Source organism: Hippopotamus amphibius, chromosome 7 (genome assembly GCF_030028045.1).
Source record: "Hippopotamus amphibius kiboko isolate mHipAmp2 chromosome 7, mHipAmp2.hap2, whole genome shotgun sequence".
Taxonomy (NCBI): Eukaryota; Metazoa; Chordata; class Mammalia; order Artiodactyla; family Hippopotamidae; genus Hippopotamus; species Hippopotamus amphibius.
The window spans coordinates 20,420,103-20,435,842 of NC_080192.1; the positions used below are offsets into that span (position 1 = coordinate 20,420,103).

Consider the following 15,740-nt stretch of genomic DNA (forward strand, 5'->3'; position numbering starts at 1 on the left):
AGGAATGCCTCCAAAAAATCAAAAAGAGAAAGAAAGCACTGCCAGATGATCTGCCAGTCTGCTGTGGCGGCCTACGATGCTGTTGGCAGATTCACTGCCCAGCAATTTCAAAGAAAGCAATTTCCAGTTTTTAAAGAATGAGGCACTTGGTAACTTCAGGAAAAACAAAAGGGTATATGAAAAAGGAAATGTAATTATAAAATACTCCTGGCTTATAAGGATTAAGTAGTTGGTGAATATGAATTTCAGCAAAATCAGAATCTACCTAACCAGAAGGAAGCCTATAGATGAGGGCTACTGTGTCAAGGAGAAGCAGTATACTCAGATGATTTAAAAATATAAAGTAAATGCTAGAAAAAAGATAGCTAAAAATTATTAGATGTGCTTGTCCCTGGTGAGGAAGATGCGAGTGGGAATCAAGTGACTGCCTTTTAGCCCTGTGCGACCTTTCAAACTACATACATAGAGTATTTTTCAAAAATAAGTTTTTTTAAAAAAAGACCACAGGGAACAGGGGAGAAGGAAGAGATGCAGCTGCAAAGAAAACCAGAGAGAGATAAAGGGCTCTCACTGGGCAGGAAGGAACAGGGCTAGAACATGGACAAAGAAGTGTTTTATATGAAATATATGAAAATATATATTATTAAAGACTAAAGGGAAAAATGAGAGAAGAGATACAGAGATATATTACCATGAAGTATATTGTAGGATCACCAGTTATAAAGACTGGTAAATGTTTGATGGGGGGAAGGGGAAAGGACAAAATAAACTCAGGATTTGATGAGAAAGATTTCTACCTCACTCTATCAGGTAGCAATTCATTTTGTAGCAATGAAATGAATCCATAACCTTCTTCCTATGCAAACTCCCAGAAACTATTTTCTATGCTTCAGATTCACACAAAAGTTCCTTAAACTGTTTTTGCCCCCAAATTTATCACATGGCTCTAGAACTTCCAAAAAGATTATTAAAAAAACAAATTGGTTACCTAATATCATTTAAAATGCTTAGCATGTGGAATAAAGTGTCACATGTGACCCAGAACTGGAATATAATTGCTTAAAAAAAAATACATGAACTAAAACATCAAATACTTATTCTGTTCCCTTCAAGAAACAAAGATCACAGGATTTTAAAACTGATTATTTTATCATGACAGATACAAAACAAAACAAAACAAATTCAAGTCAATATCTTACTCACCTGCTCAAACTGTTTCATAGCAAACATGACTTCTGAAAAGTCCAAAATTAAGCATCTCTCAAATCTGCTCTCAAAAATCTGTGGGCCACAGGCAAAGAATATTAACGTAAGTACAAAGACAGTACTTTCTCATTCCTGAAAATAAAGACATTCAAAACCTTCAAGGTCCACTAACTTGCAAGCAGGAAGTAGTGGGATGCTTGATTCAAGTTAAAACAGTCACAGAAGGCAACAAGAACTGGATTGTTGAGTTTGCCACTGTGCAGACGGACACACCAGATATGAGACAAAGGCACTGGGCCCTCTTTCTCAGGAAAGAATCTATTAGAGTAAAGGAATGGTGGGCACATGTCAACCAGTATTCTAAGTGGTCAGCCTTCTCCAAAGGGACTGATGTACGTGAAGCATAGCACTGTGTTTCTAGTGAGTACCGAGGGCTCTGCCTAAGAGCTGCTCCATTCTTTCCCAGCTACAGAGAATTACAAAACAGCAAGCAGCATGACTTTATACCCTCCTCCAAACTTTATACTGTTGCACTATATGAACCTAGGAAAAAACTAACTGATCTATTTTCAATCCCACTTCCCTCCAATTCATCTTTTTTTTGGTTTGTTTTTGGCTGCATTGGGTGTTCGTTGCTGGACATGGGCTTTTCTCTAGTTGCAATGAGCAGGGGCTACTCTTCGTTGTGGTGCACGGGCTTCTCAGAGTGGTGGCTTCTCTTGTTACGGAGCACAGGCTCTAGGCTCAAGGGCTTCAGTAGCTGCAGCATGCAGGGTCAGTAGTTGTGACTCACGGGCTCTAGAGCACAGGCTCAGTAGTTGTGGCACAGGGGCTCAGCTGCTCCTCGGCATGTGGGATCTTCCGAGACCAGGGATGGAACCCGTGTCCCCTGCATTGGCAGGTGGATTCTTAACCACTGCGCCACCAGGGAAATCTCCTTCCAATTCACTTTCTAAACTTACTAAAATGTCAATCTCATTAAATCATTTCCCTGCTTAACACTTTTCCAGGGCCCTTTACTACTTAGAGGATAAAATGTAACCTAACTTTTCAAAGCCAGGGAAAGCCTTGTTGATATACACCATACTTCGTGTGTCCCTGTGCCCAGACAGCATAGATTTTTGAACACATCGTTGCTAATTCTCTCTCTTAGTTTTTAACACCTCCCACAGGCAGGCTGCTATTTAACCTTCAAGGACTATTCACACTATAAGTCCTTTGAAAAGCTTCTTCTGTTCCTCAACCCCAGACAGAATTAATCTTGACGTTTCAATGTGACATAAATAGACTGATTCAACAGATTTTAACTACATACTCCCAGGGCCCCACTTCCCTAATAATAAAAAATCACAGGCCAAAAAAAAAAAAGAAAGAAAAAAGTGTTCACCCTACAATATCTAATCCATAGCCTGAACTTGGTTAAGTAAATATTTGTTTGGTGAATATTTGCTGAACAGATTTAGCTTTTATCACCTTTTGTTTTGTTTATTTCCATTACAACATGTGATTCACATCTCCTTCACAAGATTATAAATTCCCTGAAGGCAGAGGCTTTGCCAAGCTTCTGTATTCCGCAGAAGGTTTACTCAGTGCTCAACACAGTATTAACTACTCAATGAATATTTGCTAAAGTAAATTACTTTTTCTATGGTGTCTTTGATGAGGGTCTCTGGCAAGGAAACGTTTTCACCAAGGATCAAAGCAGAAATGACATCCAAGAGGGTCTCCCGGCAAGATGTGGAGAGATGGGCTATTTGTAACGTTTGAGACAATATCTGTAAAATAAAAACAGTGCACACTTAACAATCAGCTTCTAATGAATAAGCTGTAAGCAAATTAAGTTGGGAACTCACTTTACAAACATCAACAGGTTTGGTTATCTTTGATCCATTTCCATGTTTTACAAGTATCAGATACGTTTCTAACAACCTTTTAATCTGTTCAGAACTTTCACCACAGTTAGTCTTGGTTGCTTTTGTATGCAGATCCAGGAGTGATTCCTGCAAACGAAGAATTTAAGAGAGAATAACTATCAAATATCGAACTCATCTGTTAACCCAATAATGAAAATATTTTTGTGAAGCAGTTCAAATTTTTATATTCTTTTGCTTTGAAAGAAAAAGACACATTTACTGGCAGTTATTAATCATAACCGCTAACATTTCTGAGTACTGTGTTCTAAGTTCTTTACAAGCATTTCCTCATAATCCTGACAGGTAGGGAATACTATTACCCCCATTTACCAGATGAAAAGACTGAGGACTAGATACTTAAATAACTTTCCCAAGTCACACCAACAGTAAGTGACAAAACCAGGATTCAAACAGAAGCTGTCTGGCTCTGAAGCCTGTGCTCTTAGCCACTACACTCTACTGCATCTCAAAATATTAAAGCAAGTAAAAATTGTACAGGGGGAAAGGAAAATCCTAGTAAGTGCATAAAAGTATAAAGACAACAATTATAAAATACAATCTCCAGGAGAGATCTGCTACATTAAAAACAACAACAATCAACTCTTGGACTCCTAATTACACATGAATACTTAAAAATTAGAACTCACTTGCAAACATTCAAAAAATATACCAAAATGTTCCTTGTAGATGTAGAATGCTGTGGATTTGACCATGTTTTTGAGTGTTTCTCCAATTAAAATCCATGGAAGTTGAGTTTCTGTTTCAGTAATTGGTCCTAGCTTTTGCAAAATTAGCTTCACTGCCTGTGGGAATCCAAGGGGCATAAAAATGGACATGTATACTCTCACTCGTGAGTGTTATGCTGGTACTTCCCACTCTGACTGCTCCCCACTCTGATCAAACTACCTTAAAATCTGATCCAGGATAATCACGAATATGGCAGCTTTGGTGGTTTAACCACGTGTCCCCAAAGAATCTCCAAACTCAGGTGGGGAATTTTATCACACAACTGCCCCCCACCCCCCACCCCAGATCAATTTATGTTACCTTTTAGCATCCAGGATGAAAAAGAGAGTAGTGATTTTAATTATCTATCTACCTACCTACCTACCTACCTATCTCTCGGCCGTGCAGCACACCATGCGGGATATTAGTTCCCCAGCCAGGGCCTGAACCCATGCCCCCTGCAGCAGAAACACGGAGTCTTAACCACTGGACCACCAGGGAAGTCCCGAGCAGTGATTTTTTTTTTAAATGAAAATCACCTAATGACCCAGGGCCTATATTAGGTAAGCGTTGTTTCTAAAGCCCTAACACACCCCATTTAATGTTTTCCATTTATTCTAGGCAATCCTTCCTCTGAGTCATCTGTGTAAATCTTATCTATCTTCTTTTTAATTCCTTTTACATAGACTCAAAGAACTCCTCAGGGTTATTTACCTTCTCTGTACAGGAGTGAAACATATTTTTAACTCCCTTGCACATTTCAAAGAGCAACTGTCCAACTCCTTCTACTTTTTCCGGATGTTCATCAAGATCAAGAAACATTAAATTGAAAAGTGCATTTTTATCAGAAACCTAAAACACAAAATGCAAATGGAATATTGTATTTACAACATAAACATATCCAAAATGAAGAATTAGTATTTGCTACTCTAAAGATTCATATTTAAATGTAATTAGAACAATTCTAAAAGGAATAGACACTTGCAATGATTTCAAACTACTGCAAGAGTATATTATCACTTGCAATGCCACACAAAAGAGTGATTAATTCATTGGTATAATATGAAGGTATGTACCAAGAAAAACTACATAAGGCAACATTCTATCTTTTAAAATAAATAGTATACTTATATTTTATGAGTATAAAAGAAGTTTAGTAACAATGTTTTTGTTTTTATTACAAAAACTCTATAAAAACAAACACTAATAACACTATACAATCAGTTTCTTCCAGGAAATTTTTGTAAAAATTTAATGTCACTGTTCATGTATAGACTCGAATTAGAGAATATATACATATACACTAAATAAGAATAAAAGAGTTACCCCAATTATTTCACATTAGTGAGCACAAACAACCTTATGGTGAGATAAACTCAAATCAGTTAACAGGTTTCTGTTTATATAAAAAACATTAGTCCATAATAACCATACTGTAAAAGATATCTGCTTCTGTTCATTGGATTCTTGAGGATTAATGAGCAATAAACACACAGATGATCAAACTAACCTTTCTCATCAAAAAAGTAAAGCTTTCAGCAGCAAAATTTCTTATATGTAGTTTTTTATGAGCCAGGAGTGTACTATACATGCTATAAATGAGAAAATAAGACATGTTTAATTAATCATCATTTTAATAAAGATGTACCACATGTTAACTATATCCCCAACACTGTGCAAGGTATGCAAGACGTAGAAGGTATAATAAAATAAGCAGTTTACAATCTCATTCGATTACCACAACACCCATATGTCAAACAGAAGACTGAAGGTCACAGACATTAAGAATCCTAGGATTGGAGGCGCTGGTCTTAGAGGAAAGACTACGAAAAGTTGAAACTTGTAGTGACCCCTGAATGACAAGAAGAATCCAAGGGTGGGGGTGTGGGGGTGGAGTGCATATTACCAGAGATCAAAGCCAGAGCAAACATGGGGTGGGCAGAAGTGGTCACAGTCAAGAGATAACAAAGAGGCTGGTCTGTCCAAAGGAAGAAGGATGATGTGGGTGGGGAAGTCAGCTCCACATAAACTGCCCAAGTAAATGGGTGGCTTTGAACACTAAGCAAAGGAGTCTGGACTCTAGCTTACAATTAAGTAAGCACTTACTATGCTACTTCATCTAATCAGTGCAACAACTCTGTGGGGTAGGTACCATTACTATTCCCATTCTATAGATAACGACATAGGGGCAGAAAAGCTAAGCAACCTGCTCAAGGTCATACAGCCTTGTAGCTATAATGAAATAATTACTCATATAATCACATTGTTTACACTGGTCTCCCAAATGAAAGAAGAGCATGGAATATATCTCTCCTATTTTTGCCATATCCCCAGCACCTAATAGTTTCTTGCTCATAGCAGATACTAATAAATGTTGGCTGAATAAGAAATGAGTAATTTCTAAAAAAAAAAAAAAAAGAAAGAAATGAGTAATTTCTGAAAGAGAAATTGGGCAGCAGTATACAGGGTGAAATAAAGGAAGAAACACACTGGCAGTCCAACTAGGAAATTGCTCAAGTCATAAAAGCTTGGGCAAACAAGGATATTAAAGAGGCCGATGGCAGAAGGAAATGGCAAAGGACAAACCCAAGAGACATTTCAAGAGTCCTGCAATGAAACCAAAGACCTTACAGTATCCACAACGCCCTTTATGATCAGGCCGCCTAACTACCACATCGCTGACGTCGCCTGATTACTCTCCCCTGTACACACTGCTGCACCACGCAGGCCTCCCTGCTGGTCCTTGCTCATGCCAGCCACGTACCCAAGACGTTCTCCCCCTGCTAGAATGTAAATTTCACGAGAAGAGGGATTTTTATCTGTTTTATTTGCAACTGCATCTCAAGCCTGATACATAGTGTACAATAAACAGTCACTGGATTGAGTATGTGAATAACAGAATCAAGAAGATGTGAAGTCCTTGAAGACCACGGGGTCAAAGATGCCTTTAAAGGGCCAAATCTCAGTGATGGGAAGAATAATGGTATCACTGCTAGAAACTGGGCGACCAATCCAGGCCTGGCATTGAGTACATATTTACTGAACACACGAATGAATGAGAAGAGTTGGCCTGAACAGGAATGTGTTGACTCTGATTTCAACAATAGTCAAATGAAAATATCCAGGCTGTTGAAGATGTCATACTGAAAGCAAATAAATTTAGAACTGGAGAGCCTGACTCAGGAAATACAAAAGTAGCAGCAGAAGTCATGAAATCAAATAAGCTATATATACCCCCCAAGATCTTGCTGGTCTTCAATGAAGTAATCTTGGTTTCTAATACGTTTTACCAAAATCTTCATAGAGAACTAGTAAAGGTCGAAAAATATTTCTTTCTCATTCCGTGTTCAAAGGAGGGTAGGGTGAGGGGAAGTGGTACAAAAAACAAAATCAACAGTCCTATCCCATATCCATACTTGTAACAGGTTGGGGTAAAAGGTTAATCTTATGTGTTCCTGTGGCAATTGAAGTATGTAGAAGTAATTAAGACACCAAGTGGGAAAATTCCATCAAGTCCCAGATTGAAATAGATTATAAAAAATCTTTGCCTTACTTGAACAAAAAGCTGTTATGAATTCATTCTCTTTCCCTGTCCACATTTACTCACAAATACTGAGTGTCTCTTTTGCCTTAATAAGTATTTTAGGGGCTAGGAAAATGCAAATATTTAAGATGGGGCTCTTGAAGAGTTTATAGGTTTGTAGAGAACACCGTTACATTAGAACAAACGATTATAATAGAAGCTGTGTGACATAAGTGGTTATAGAATGCCTGAGGTGTTGAGGACAAAGCTCTCATTTCTGGCCAAGGTGCCCAGGCATATCTGTGGAGGTTATGGAATTCAAGTCTGGCTTTGATGGTGGGGGGTTTGATTTCAGTAGCTGGAGATAAGAGAAGGTCAGGTCAGTGCAGATTGATGGAATAGACTACGGACCACTTTGGCTGGAGAATCAACTTTATATAAGGAAATAATTAGAGACTGAGCTGGAAAGGTACTTTGGTGTCAGACTGAAGACAGGGAAAAGGCAATTAAAGAACATATTAAAGTTAGGTAGCCATGTCAACAGGCACATGTGACAGATGTTAACGTTTTAACTAAATACAGGTGGGAGTCAAAGTCTCTCCTGGTTGTCAGTATCAATAAAAACTGCCCTTGGGGCTTCTCTAGTGGTGCAGTGGTTAAGAATCCACCTGCCGATGCAGGGGACGTGGGTTTGAGCCCTGGACCGGGAAGATCCCATGTGCTGAGGAGCAATTAAGCCCGTGCACCACAACTACTGAGCCTGTGCTCCAGAGCCTGCGAGCCACAACTACCGAGCCCACATGCCTAGAGCATGTGCTCCACAGCAAGAGAAGCCACCGCAATAAGAAGCCTGCGCACTGAAGTGAAGAGTAGCCCCCGCTCTCCGCAACTACAGAAAGCCCGCGCACAGCAACGAAGACCCAATGCAGCCAATAACTAAAAATAAACAAATAAATAAATAAAATTTTTAAAAAAGTTAAACAAAACAAAACAAAACTGCCCTTGACCAAAAATTAAAATTTGCAAAACTTAAATGCTAAAAAATATCATTGTAAAAGAGGATCATTCTACATAGGGGCTTCAAGCACACAGTTGTTTCCACACAGGCAACCTTGACTATTCAACACCTGTATATTGCTTTTACTTTCAAAACAGATGCAGATGGGGAGCAGGACTGACTGCAAATGGGCATGAGAAATCTTTTGGAGATGATGGAAATGTTCTTAAACTAGACTGTGGTGATGGTTGCATCACTTTATAAATTTACTAAACAGCACTGAGTCACATATAAAATAAAATTTTAAAGGAAAAAAAAAAGAGGCAGAAAAGAACCCATATGAAAGAGAGAAAAGGGTCACCTGTATATATTGGACATGTCCTTCACCATTAGTCTCCACAGGTACTTGTACAGATAGGACAGCGAGGTGAAAGCCCATTCTAACAACTCTGTGTCCTGAGTCTCCAGGATTGAGGTGATAGTCAGGAAAAAATCCTGAAAATGGGGATAGAAGTCCGTCTGCAGATCTCGTGCCAACTGTACAACCAAACTGGATGAAAAAAATAGAGGTAATTGATTCTGATACATGTAGATCAAAAACCAAACACTACAAATCTATTTCACAAATGATAACCTATCACCTATGATGAAAGGATTAGTTAAACCTTCTAAACCAAGACTCAAGAGAGGTATTAAGAGTTTTAAGAGTTGGGCAAAGAAACCAGCCTAGAGCAAGAAGGTACATTACATCACAAGTTATGGTCTATTATTCCTATAGTGTCAAAGAAAAATCAGATTCTTGCAAAAGCATAAAAAGCAAAAAAGTATACCCCTGAGATTCTGCTTTACAGTAACGTACTAATATTTTGATCTAAGAAAAAAAAGTAAATTCTTGTTTCTAAATTACTAACACCAGATCTAAAGCATATGTAGCTACAAAACCTTTCTTAAAATTCAGATAAATGTCACCTTTCTCTCAACATGCTACTTACTCCAAAAGGGGTTGATAGGCATAACTGTTCTTGACCTGCAGGTGAGTCTTCAAACTCTGAACTATCTCATTTTGATGATAGACTAGCTGATTGAATGACTGGCATTTGTCAATAACTTCTTTGTAAAACTTCCCTGGGTGGGGGGAAAAAAAAAAGAGTAAGTGCTGCTTTTCCATCACACCAATATTTAGCTGTTTTGACCATATACAGTACAAATGATGGGTGAATAAAATAGAAACAAAATAGAAAATACCAAAGTGCTCCGTAAGGTTCAGTTCTCTCCACTTCAGTAGACCCTCAAAAAAGTAGGTTTCAACTTCCTGCCAAGATTAAAACAGTCTATTAATCAGACAACTCAAAGAAAAACTATAACCGAAGTAAATAAGAATAATAATACACTAATATCTTAAGCAATGATGATAGTCAAGAGTTGAAAAACTCCTCAGTTTTTTTTTGAAAAAGGGCATTAACTAATACACCTAAAAAAGCAATCAGGTGTACACTATGGGCAGAAGATTTAAAACTATGTAATAGTCACACTAAAATATCTTTTTTGTTTTTCACAACTTTAGGCCAAGAAAAATGTTGACTTATAGTTCTTTCATTCTGCTTTTGGAAATGTGATTGCTACAACCTTATAGAGAAGTAATCTGGCATTTCTATTAAAATTAAAAACAGGTATGTCCTTTGCTACAGCAATTCCTTTATTGGAGATATTCCTTACAAAATTTATAAATATACAAGTATAAAGATGTTCATTCAGCTTTATTGCAGTGGGGAAAAAAATAATAAAGCCTAAATATCTAATCAAAGGGAAATGGTTGGTATATATCTTATGGTCTATACATAATAAGATATATTATGTGGCTATTAAAAAGAATTCTATCTATTATTGAATTAGAAGCATATTGATAGTATACTTTCAAAGTGAGAAAAGCAAGTTTCATAGTAAAGTACATGGTAGGAACCAATTTTTCTTAAAAAAAAAAAAGACTTTTATAAGTGTTTGTACATATTTATGTGAGAGAAAAGTTCTTACTTAGATGACTACCGAATCGTCACAACTGGTTGCCCTGACTCCAGTCCTGCTCTTTCTTCCACATTAAAGTCAGAGAGATCTAAAACTTACAACTGATCATGTCACACATTCCCCTGCTTTATGATCCTAGAATGACTTCCCACAGCTTCAGGATAAATCCCAACTGAGCTTGACGTATGAAGCCCTTCACGGTCCTTGATTATCTCTTCAGCTTTCTCTCTCACCAGCTAGCCCCTTCGCCCACCTGCAGTTACCATCAACACAAATGTCCCACGTGCAATTATAAGCACACTGAAATGCTTTGCAGTTTCTTGAATGTGACATGCTCTCTTTAGCCTCTGTTCCTTTATAAAAGCTTCTTCCTCAGCCTGAAACAGTCTTTTCTGTTCTCTTTGCCATGCTAAAACCTACACAAATAAGACTCAGTTCAGGTATCACCTTTTCTACTTCACCTTTTTGACACCTCACCTTACACCCCCAAAGAATCTTGGTTAGGCTCCCTTCACTGTGAGCTCCCAAAGCATCATGTGCCTACCTAGATAACATCATTTAACACACTGAATTCACATACTGGAGACAAGGCATTCAAACAGACAGTGAGCGAGTCTGACTAGAGTCAAGTGAAAAATAGTAAAAACTGAGGTTGAATCCCTAAGTTAAAGGCATATTATACAGGACCTTAAAAGGCTGGCAGAGAAATAATGACTTGATGCAGCAAAAACAAGATTTTTGAGTAGAGATGTGACTGAGTTACAGCATGGTTAGAACTGGAAAAAATAATGTGGTTTAGCAGCCCCCCCCCCTTTTTTTAATAAAGGAGGAGACTTGCTCAAAATCTCTTCAAAATTGTAGTTTCTGGAATATTGATCTGTAGCAGTGCTCAGAATGCACATGGGAGGGGAGAGGCTGGATTCAGAAGCCACCAGAGAATCAAGTAAACTTTCTAACAACACCCGATAGAATTTTCTGCAATGATAGAAAATGTTCTGTATCTGCACTTTGTCAGTATGGTTAGCAACTAGCCACATACGGCTACTGAGCATTAGAATTTTTAATTTACTTTAAATCTAATTTGTCATGTGTGGCTACTGTTTGAGACAGCACAGGTCTAATGCATTTCATGTTCATAAAAGTATGGCTTGGGAAACAATTCACTTCTAAGAGAGACTAAAAAGACCAACCACGAACACTTGAAGATCAGCTAATTTAACATTCTCTTACCTCATCATAGCTTGCAGTTCTATCAATCCGGTGAATAATATCAATATTCACATTCCCCAGTCGTTCAGCAAATGTGAGAAACTGTGGAGGAGTATATTTAAAATACATCATCATCTTATACTTATCACATCTTGAATATCTGTTTGAGTGCTGTATCATAATATGTGGACAACTTCCTTGCGAAAGTATTGAGTTTAAAGCTTCAATACGCCCCCTCATGTTCTAGCATTAGAAATAATGGTATGCTTCGCTTTCATTTTCAGACTTTATTTTCAATCAATCATAAATGTACAATTGAGTTTTACAACTAGAAGTAGACATCACTGATAAATCACAAAAGATAACTTTAAAAGCAAACTGAAAGACATAGTCTTAAATGCATTGCACTACTACACGAAGATAATGAAATATTTCTAGGGATATATTTGCAAAACGTCATTTCGAATAAAATTTCCATGCTAGACTGTGGTGGATTGACCTAGGTAAAGGTTAGCAATGTGGCCTCGCTAGATCTATTGCTAGGTTTCATACCCTGCTGCAAGCACAAGATCTGGCCAAGTTGCTGCAGGCAGAGTTTTTAAACATATACAGACCTATGGTTGTAACAAAGAAACCCTCAAAGAGCAAACACAGAAAGTGGTGTAATAGCCAACAGCTGGAAATCACTCACCTCCTCCCACCGGCCCGCCCCCCAATTCGGTCGTCAAGCATAAAAGAGCAGGAAAGAATTCCTAAACCGATTAGTTTGTGATACCGAATTTAACTGTGGCCTGAAGGGAAGTTTCAGGCAGGCCAGACCCCACTAACCATGGGCGAAACCTGCAGTTCAAGCTTCCTTCCCCATCCCATATTTACTACACCCGGAGAAAGAGGCGCTCTTTTGCCAGAGCCTCCAGACAAATGACTCCGGCTCGGTCCAGAGGACTATAACCCCGGCAGTCCCGCTCAGAACCAGTCCCACGGCCGAGTTCCCTCGCTCACCCGGTACGTGTTCTCGGTCTTGTGGGAAACGGGCTTTGGCTTCATAGCTGCAGAGGGGCAGCGGCCCGCGAGGATCTCCGGAAAGGTGGAAAGGATGCTACCGGCTGTAGGGAAGGGAAAGTGGCTCACACACTCGCACTCCCACCTACTCAGACTATCTCTCACGTGCAGCTTGAGCCCCTGGGCGCCGCCATGTTGGAGACGGGGAGGAGCTTAAGCGGGTCACGTGTGCGGAAGAAGCTGTCGGAGCAGGCGCGCCCGCTCCCGAGAGCTACCGGGGGCCTGGAGGCGCTAGGTGACTGGGTATGCGGTTGTGGAGTTTTTTTTTAACTCTTCAAAGGTTTATAAGAAAAATGTGTATTTTTATCATAAAAGAAAACATGCCTGTCATCATTAACGGCTAACAATCACTACCCCTCGCTATATACCCTGCGCCAGTCGAAGCCCTTTACATTCATAATTTCACGGTAAAGCGCGTTGAGAACGTTACATGACTGTAAATGTGGTGCATATTTTTAAGTCCCTTTGGCTTACGGAGAAAGCAGGGATGTGCAGCCGGTAAGTGGCAATCTGGCAGAGGTCACTAAGCTCCAAAGTCTGATATTCTTAACCATTATTTTTCCATTTAAAATTGGAAAGGACTTTTGAAGAAAACTCATGGTTTCATGCACGACCAGTTAACATGTTGGTATTTTCCTATCATGCTTATGTCCTATTGTTAAACATAGTCATACAAACGGGTGTGTGTATGTATATATATTTTTCCACTTATTCGTTCAACAAATATTTCTTGAGAGTCTACTATGGGCCATGCTCTGTTCTGTGAGCTGAAAAAGACAGAGACTAATAATATTATTAATAATAGTAATTCTGTTTGGAAATGTTTAGTCTGAGGTGCTTATTTCTTAGATAGGCAGTGAGAGATATTCAGTAGACAAATGGAATATATTCCTGCCTAGAGCTCAGTGTAGAGGTCAGGGCTGGAGTTGTGACTTAAATACACTTTACTGAAAGTGTAATGTTATTTAAAGCCATGGAACTGGATGAGATGATTTCGGGAGCAAGTCATGAAAATGAGGATGAAGATGAGAAGAGGATCCAAGTTGAACGTTGTAATGCTCCAACATTTAGCAGCAGCCAGAAAGGTGACTGGAAAAGAGAGCCAGTAATGTAGAAACAGATTAGTCCTGGCCTGGAAGCAAAGCCAGTAGCCAACTATAGTGAAAACTGAAGAGAGAGAAGTAGCTGCTGGACCTGATAAGGTGATGATCACTGGTGACCTTGACAAGTACGTTCCAGTGTGGAGGAAAGGAAGCAAAATATGTATGGATTGAGGAGGGAATCAGGTGAAGATGTAAGTAGATATAACACTTTCATATTGTTATTGGCATTATACCATCAACATTTTCTATGTCATCACAGAGTTGTTGAAAATATTTTTAATGGCTCCATAGCATTTATGAGTTTTTTTTTAAATTGGAATACAGTCGATTTACAATGTTGTGTTAGTTTCAGGTGTACAGCAGAGTAAATCAGATATATATATATCTCTCCACTATTCTTTTAGATTCTTTTCCCCTATAGGCCATTACAGAGTATTGAGTAGAGTTCCCTGTGCTATTGAGTTTTATTTTTTAATAGTAAAATATAGAAGTGCCTAATGTTTGGCTGGCTTCCAGTAGGCTAATTGAATTTTTTTTTCTTTAGGTGGTTCTTCACCTTGTTGGGTCACAGATCCTTGAAGGAATTCTAAGCTGTAGACCTTCTCTTCAGAAAAATGCTAATAAGCTCATTCACACTAAAATGTGTAGATGATTTCAAAGAGTTAGAAGTCTGTAGTTACCTGAGGATAAGAGACCCTACTCTACACAATGTTCCCAACCTATTGCTAAAATTACCCCCAGATAATTGTGCCCTTTTCCTTCTCTGTTATTTATTTTTGATAATGGAATTGATGGGACAATGAGTAGAGAGAAATATGAAAATCAAAAAACTGACACTTACGAAATATATATTGCATTGTTACTCATTATGTGATCCTTATATATTGACAGCTCCAGTTGAACAATTTATCAGTACAACATGGTGGTTAAGAGCATAGGTGCTAGAACCAGATTGCCTGCGTTTGAATCCTAGCTCTGCTATTTCTTACTGGTGTAATCTTGGGGAAGTTACTTACCCTCTCTGAGCATCAGTTCCTTTTATGTAAAATGGAGCTAATCAAAGTACCTACCTCATGGGGGTTGTTGTGCAGAGTAAAGAAGCTAATGGATGAAAGGTGCCAGGTACCATAAGTGTACAACCTTTGACAAGTTACCTAATCTTTCTTTTTTTTTTTTCTTAACCTAACTTTTCTGAGATCCAGCTTCCTGATCTATTAAAAGGAAGTGTTAATAATATCAATTTTTCAAGGAATTGTATTGGCACACAGAGCATGGAATAAATGTTTGCTGAATGGATAAATAGTCTACTATCTGGCTACCTGACAAATTCCTTAAGGGCAAAAATCATGTACTTTTTCAACTTTTTCACCAGTGCATCCCTTGAACTTCAGAGTTCAATGAATGTTTGTTGAATTAACAATGCGTATAGTACTTTGTTTAACCCTGACAAACTCAAGAGTAATGTAACTCCTGCATTGGATATGGGTTGTGTCACAGGATTTTTCAGGTTTTCCCCACAGCTGTTTCTGAGGTCCTGTGGAATATCCAAAGCAGCCATGAAAAGCACCATTGTTTACTTGTGAATCTCCTTGCCCCCCAGCATTTGCCCTCCATGCCAAGACTTAAAATACACCCGTGCCATCCTCTGTTTCCTTTTACCACAGTGGTTCTGCCTGCTGCATCCATTCCATCCAGTTCACTTGGACACATAATTCTTTCGTTCCTTCCTTCTTAAGCTTGATTGAGTTTTGGAAGTTTTGCTTTTTAATTTTTGTTTGCTTAGTGCACACGAATTTAAAGCACAGGGGACTATGAGAACACGTGAGGAGTTTGCCTAGCCTAGACATGGAACTGGAATCCAGAGAAGGCTTCTGGGTGGAGGTGGCATCTAAGCTGAGATCTGGAAGATGGATAGAAGGAAATCAGACAAGGGGGGAGCATGGACACAAATGGTGTTATCTAGGTAGAGGGAACAAGTG

At 38.7% G+C, this 15,740-nt stretch overlaps 1 protein-coding gene across 3 annotated transcripts in view; it reads right to left on the reverse strand.

Moving 5' to 3' along the window:
• UTP20 (UTP20 small subunit processome component) overlaps positions 1-12,790 on the reverse strand; it is a 91,924-nt gene extending 79,134 nt beyond the window's left edge. For 2 of the 3 annotated variants that reach the window (XM_057740506.1, XM_057740505.1), the window contains exons 1-11: positions 12,599-12,790; positions 11,618-11,698; positions 9,611-9,677; positions 9,358-9,490; positions 8,727-8,915; positions 5,356-5,437; positions 4,560-4,697; positions 3,767-3,922; positions 3,060-3,206; positions 2,847-2,981; positions 1,204-1,281 (exon numbers count right to left, since the gene is read on the reverse strand). In XM_057740506.1, the coding sequence (XP_057596489.1) occupies positions 1,204-1,281; positions 2,847-2,981; positions 3,060-3,206; positions 3,767-3,922; positions 4,560-4,697; positions 5,356-5,437; positions 8,727-8,915; positions 9,358-9,490; positions 9,611-9,677; positions 11,618-11,698; positions 12,599-12,643 (1,251 nt within the window). In that variant the 5' untranslated portion in view covers positions 12,644-12,790. The remainder of the gene's footprint in view (positions 1-1,203; positions 1,282-2,846; positions 2,982-3,059; positions 3,207-3,766; positions 3,923-4,559; positions 4,698-5,355; positions 5,438-8,726; positions 8,916-9,357; positions 9,491-9,610; positions 9,678-11,617; positions 11,699-12,598) is intronic. The other variant, XM_057740507.1, reaches the window with a different exon arrangement.
• Positions 12,791-15,740: the final 2,950 nt, after the last annotated feature.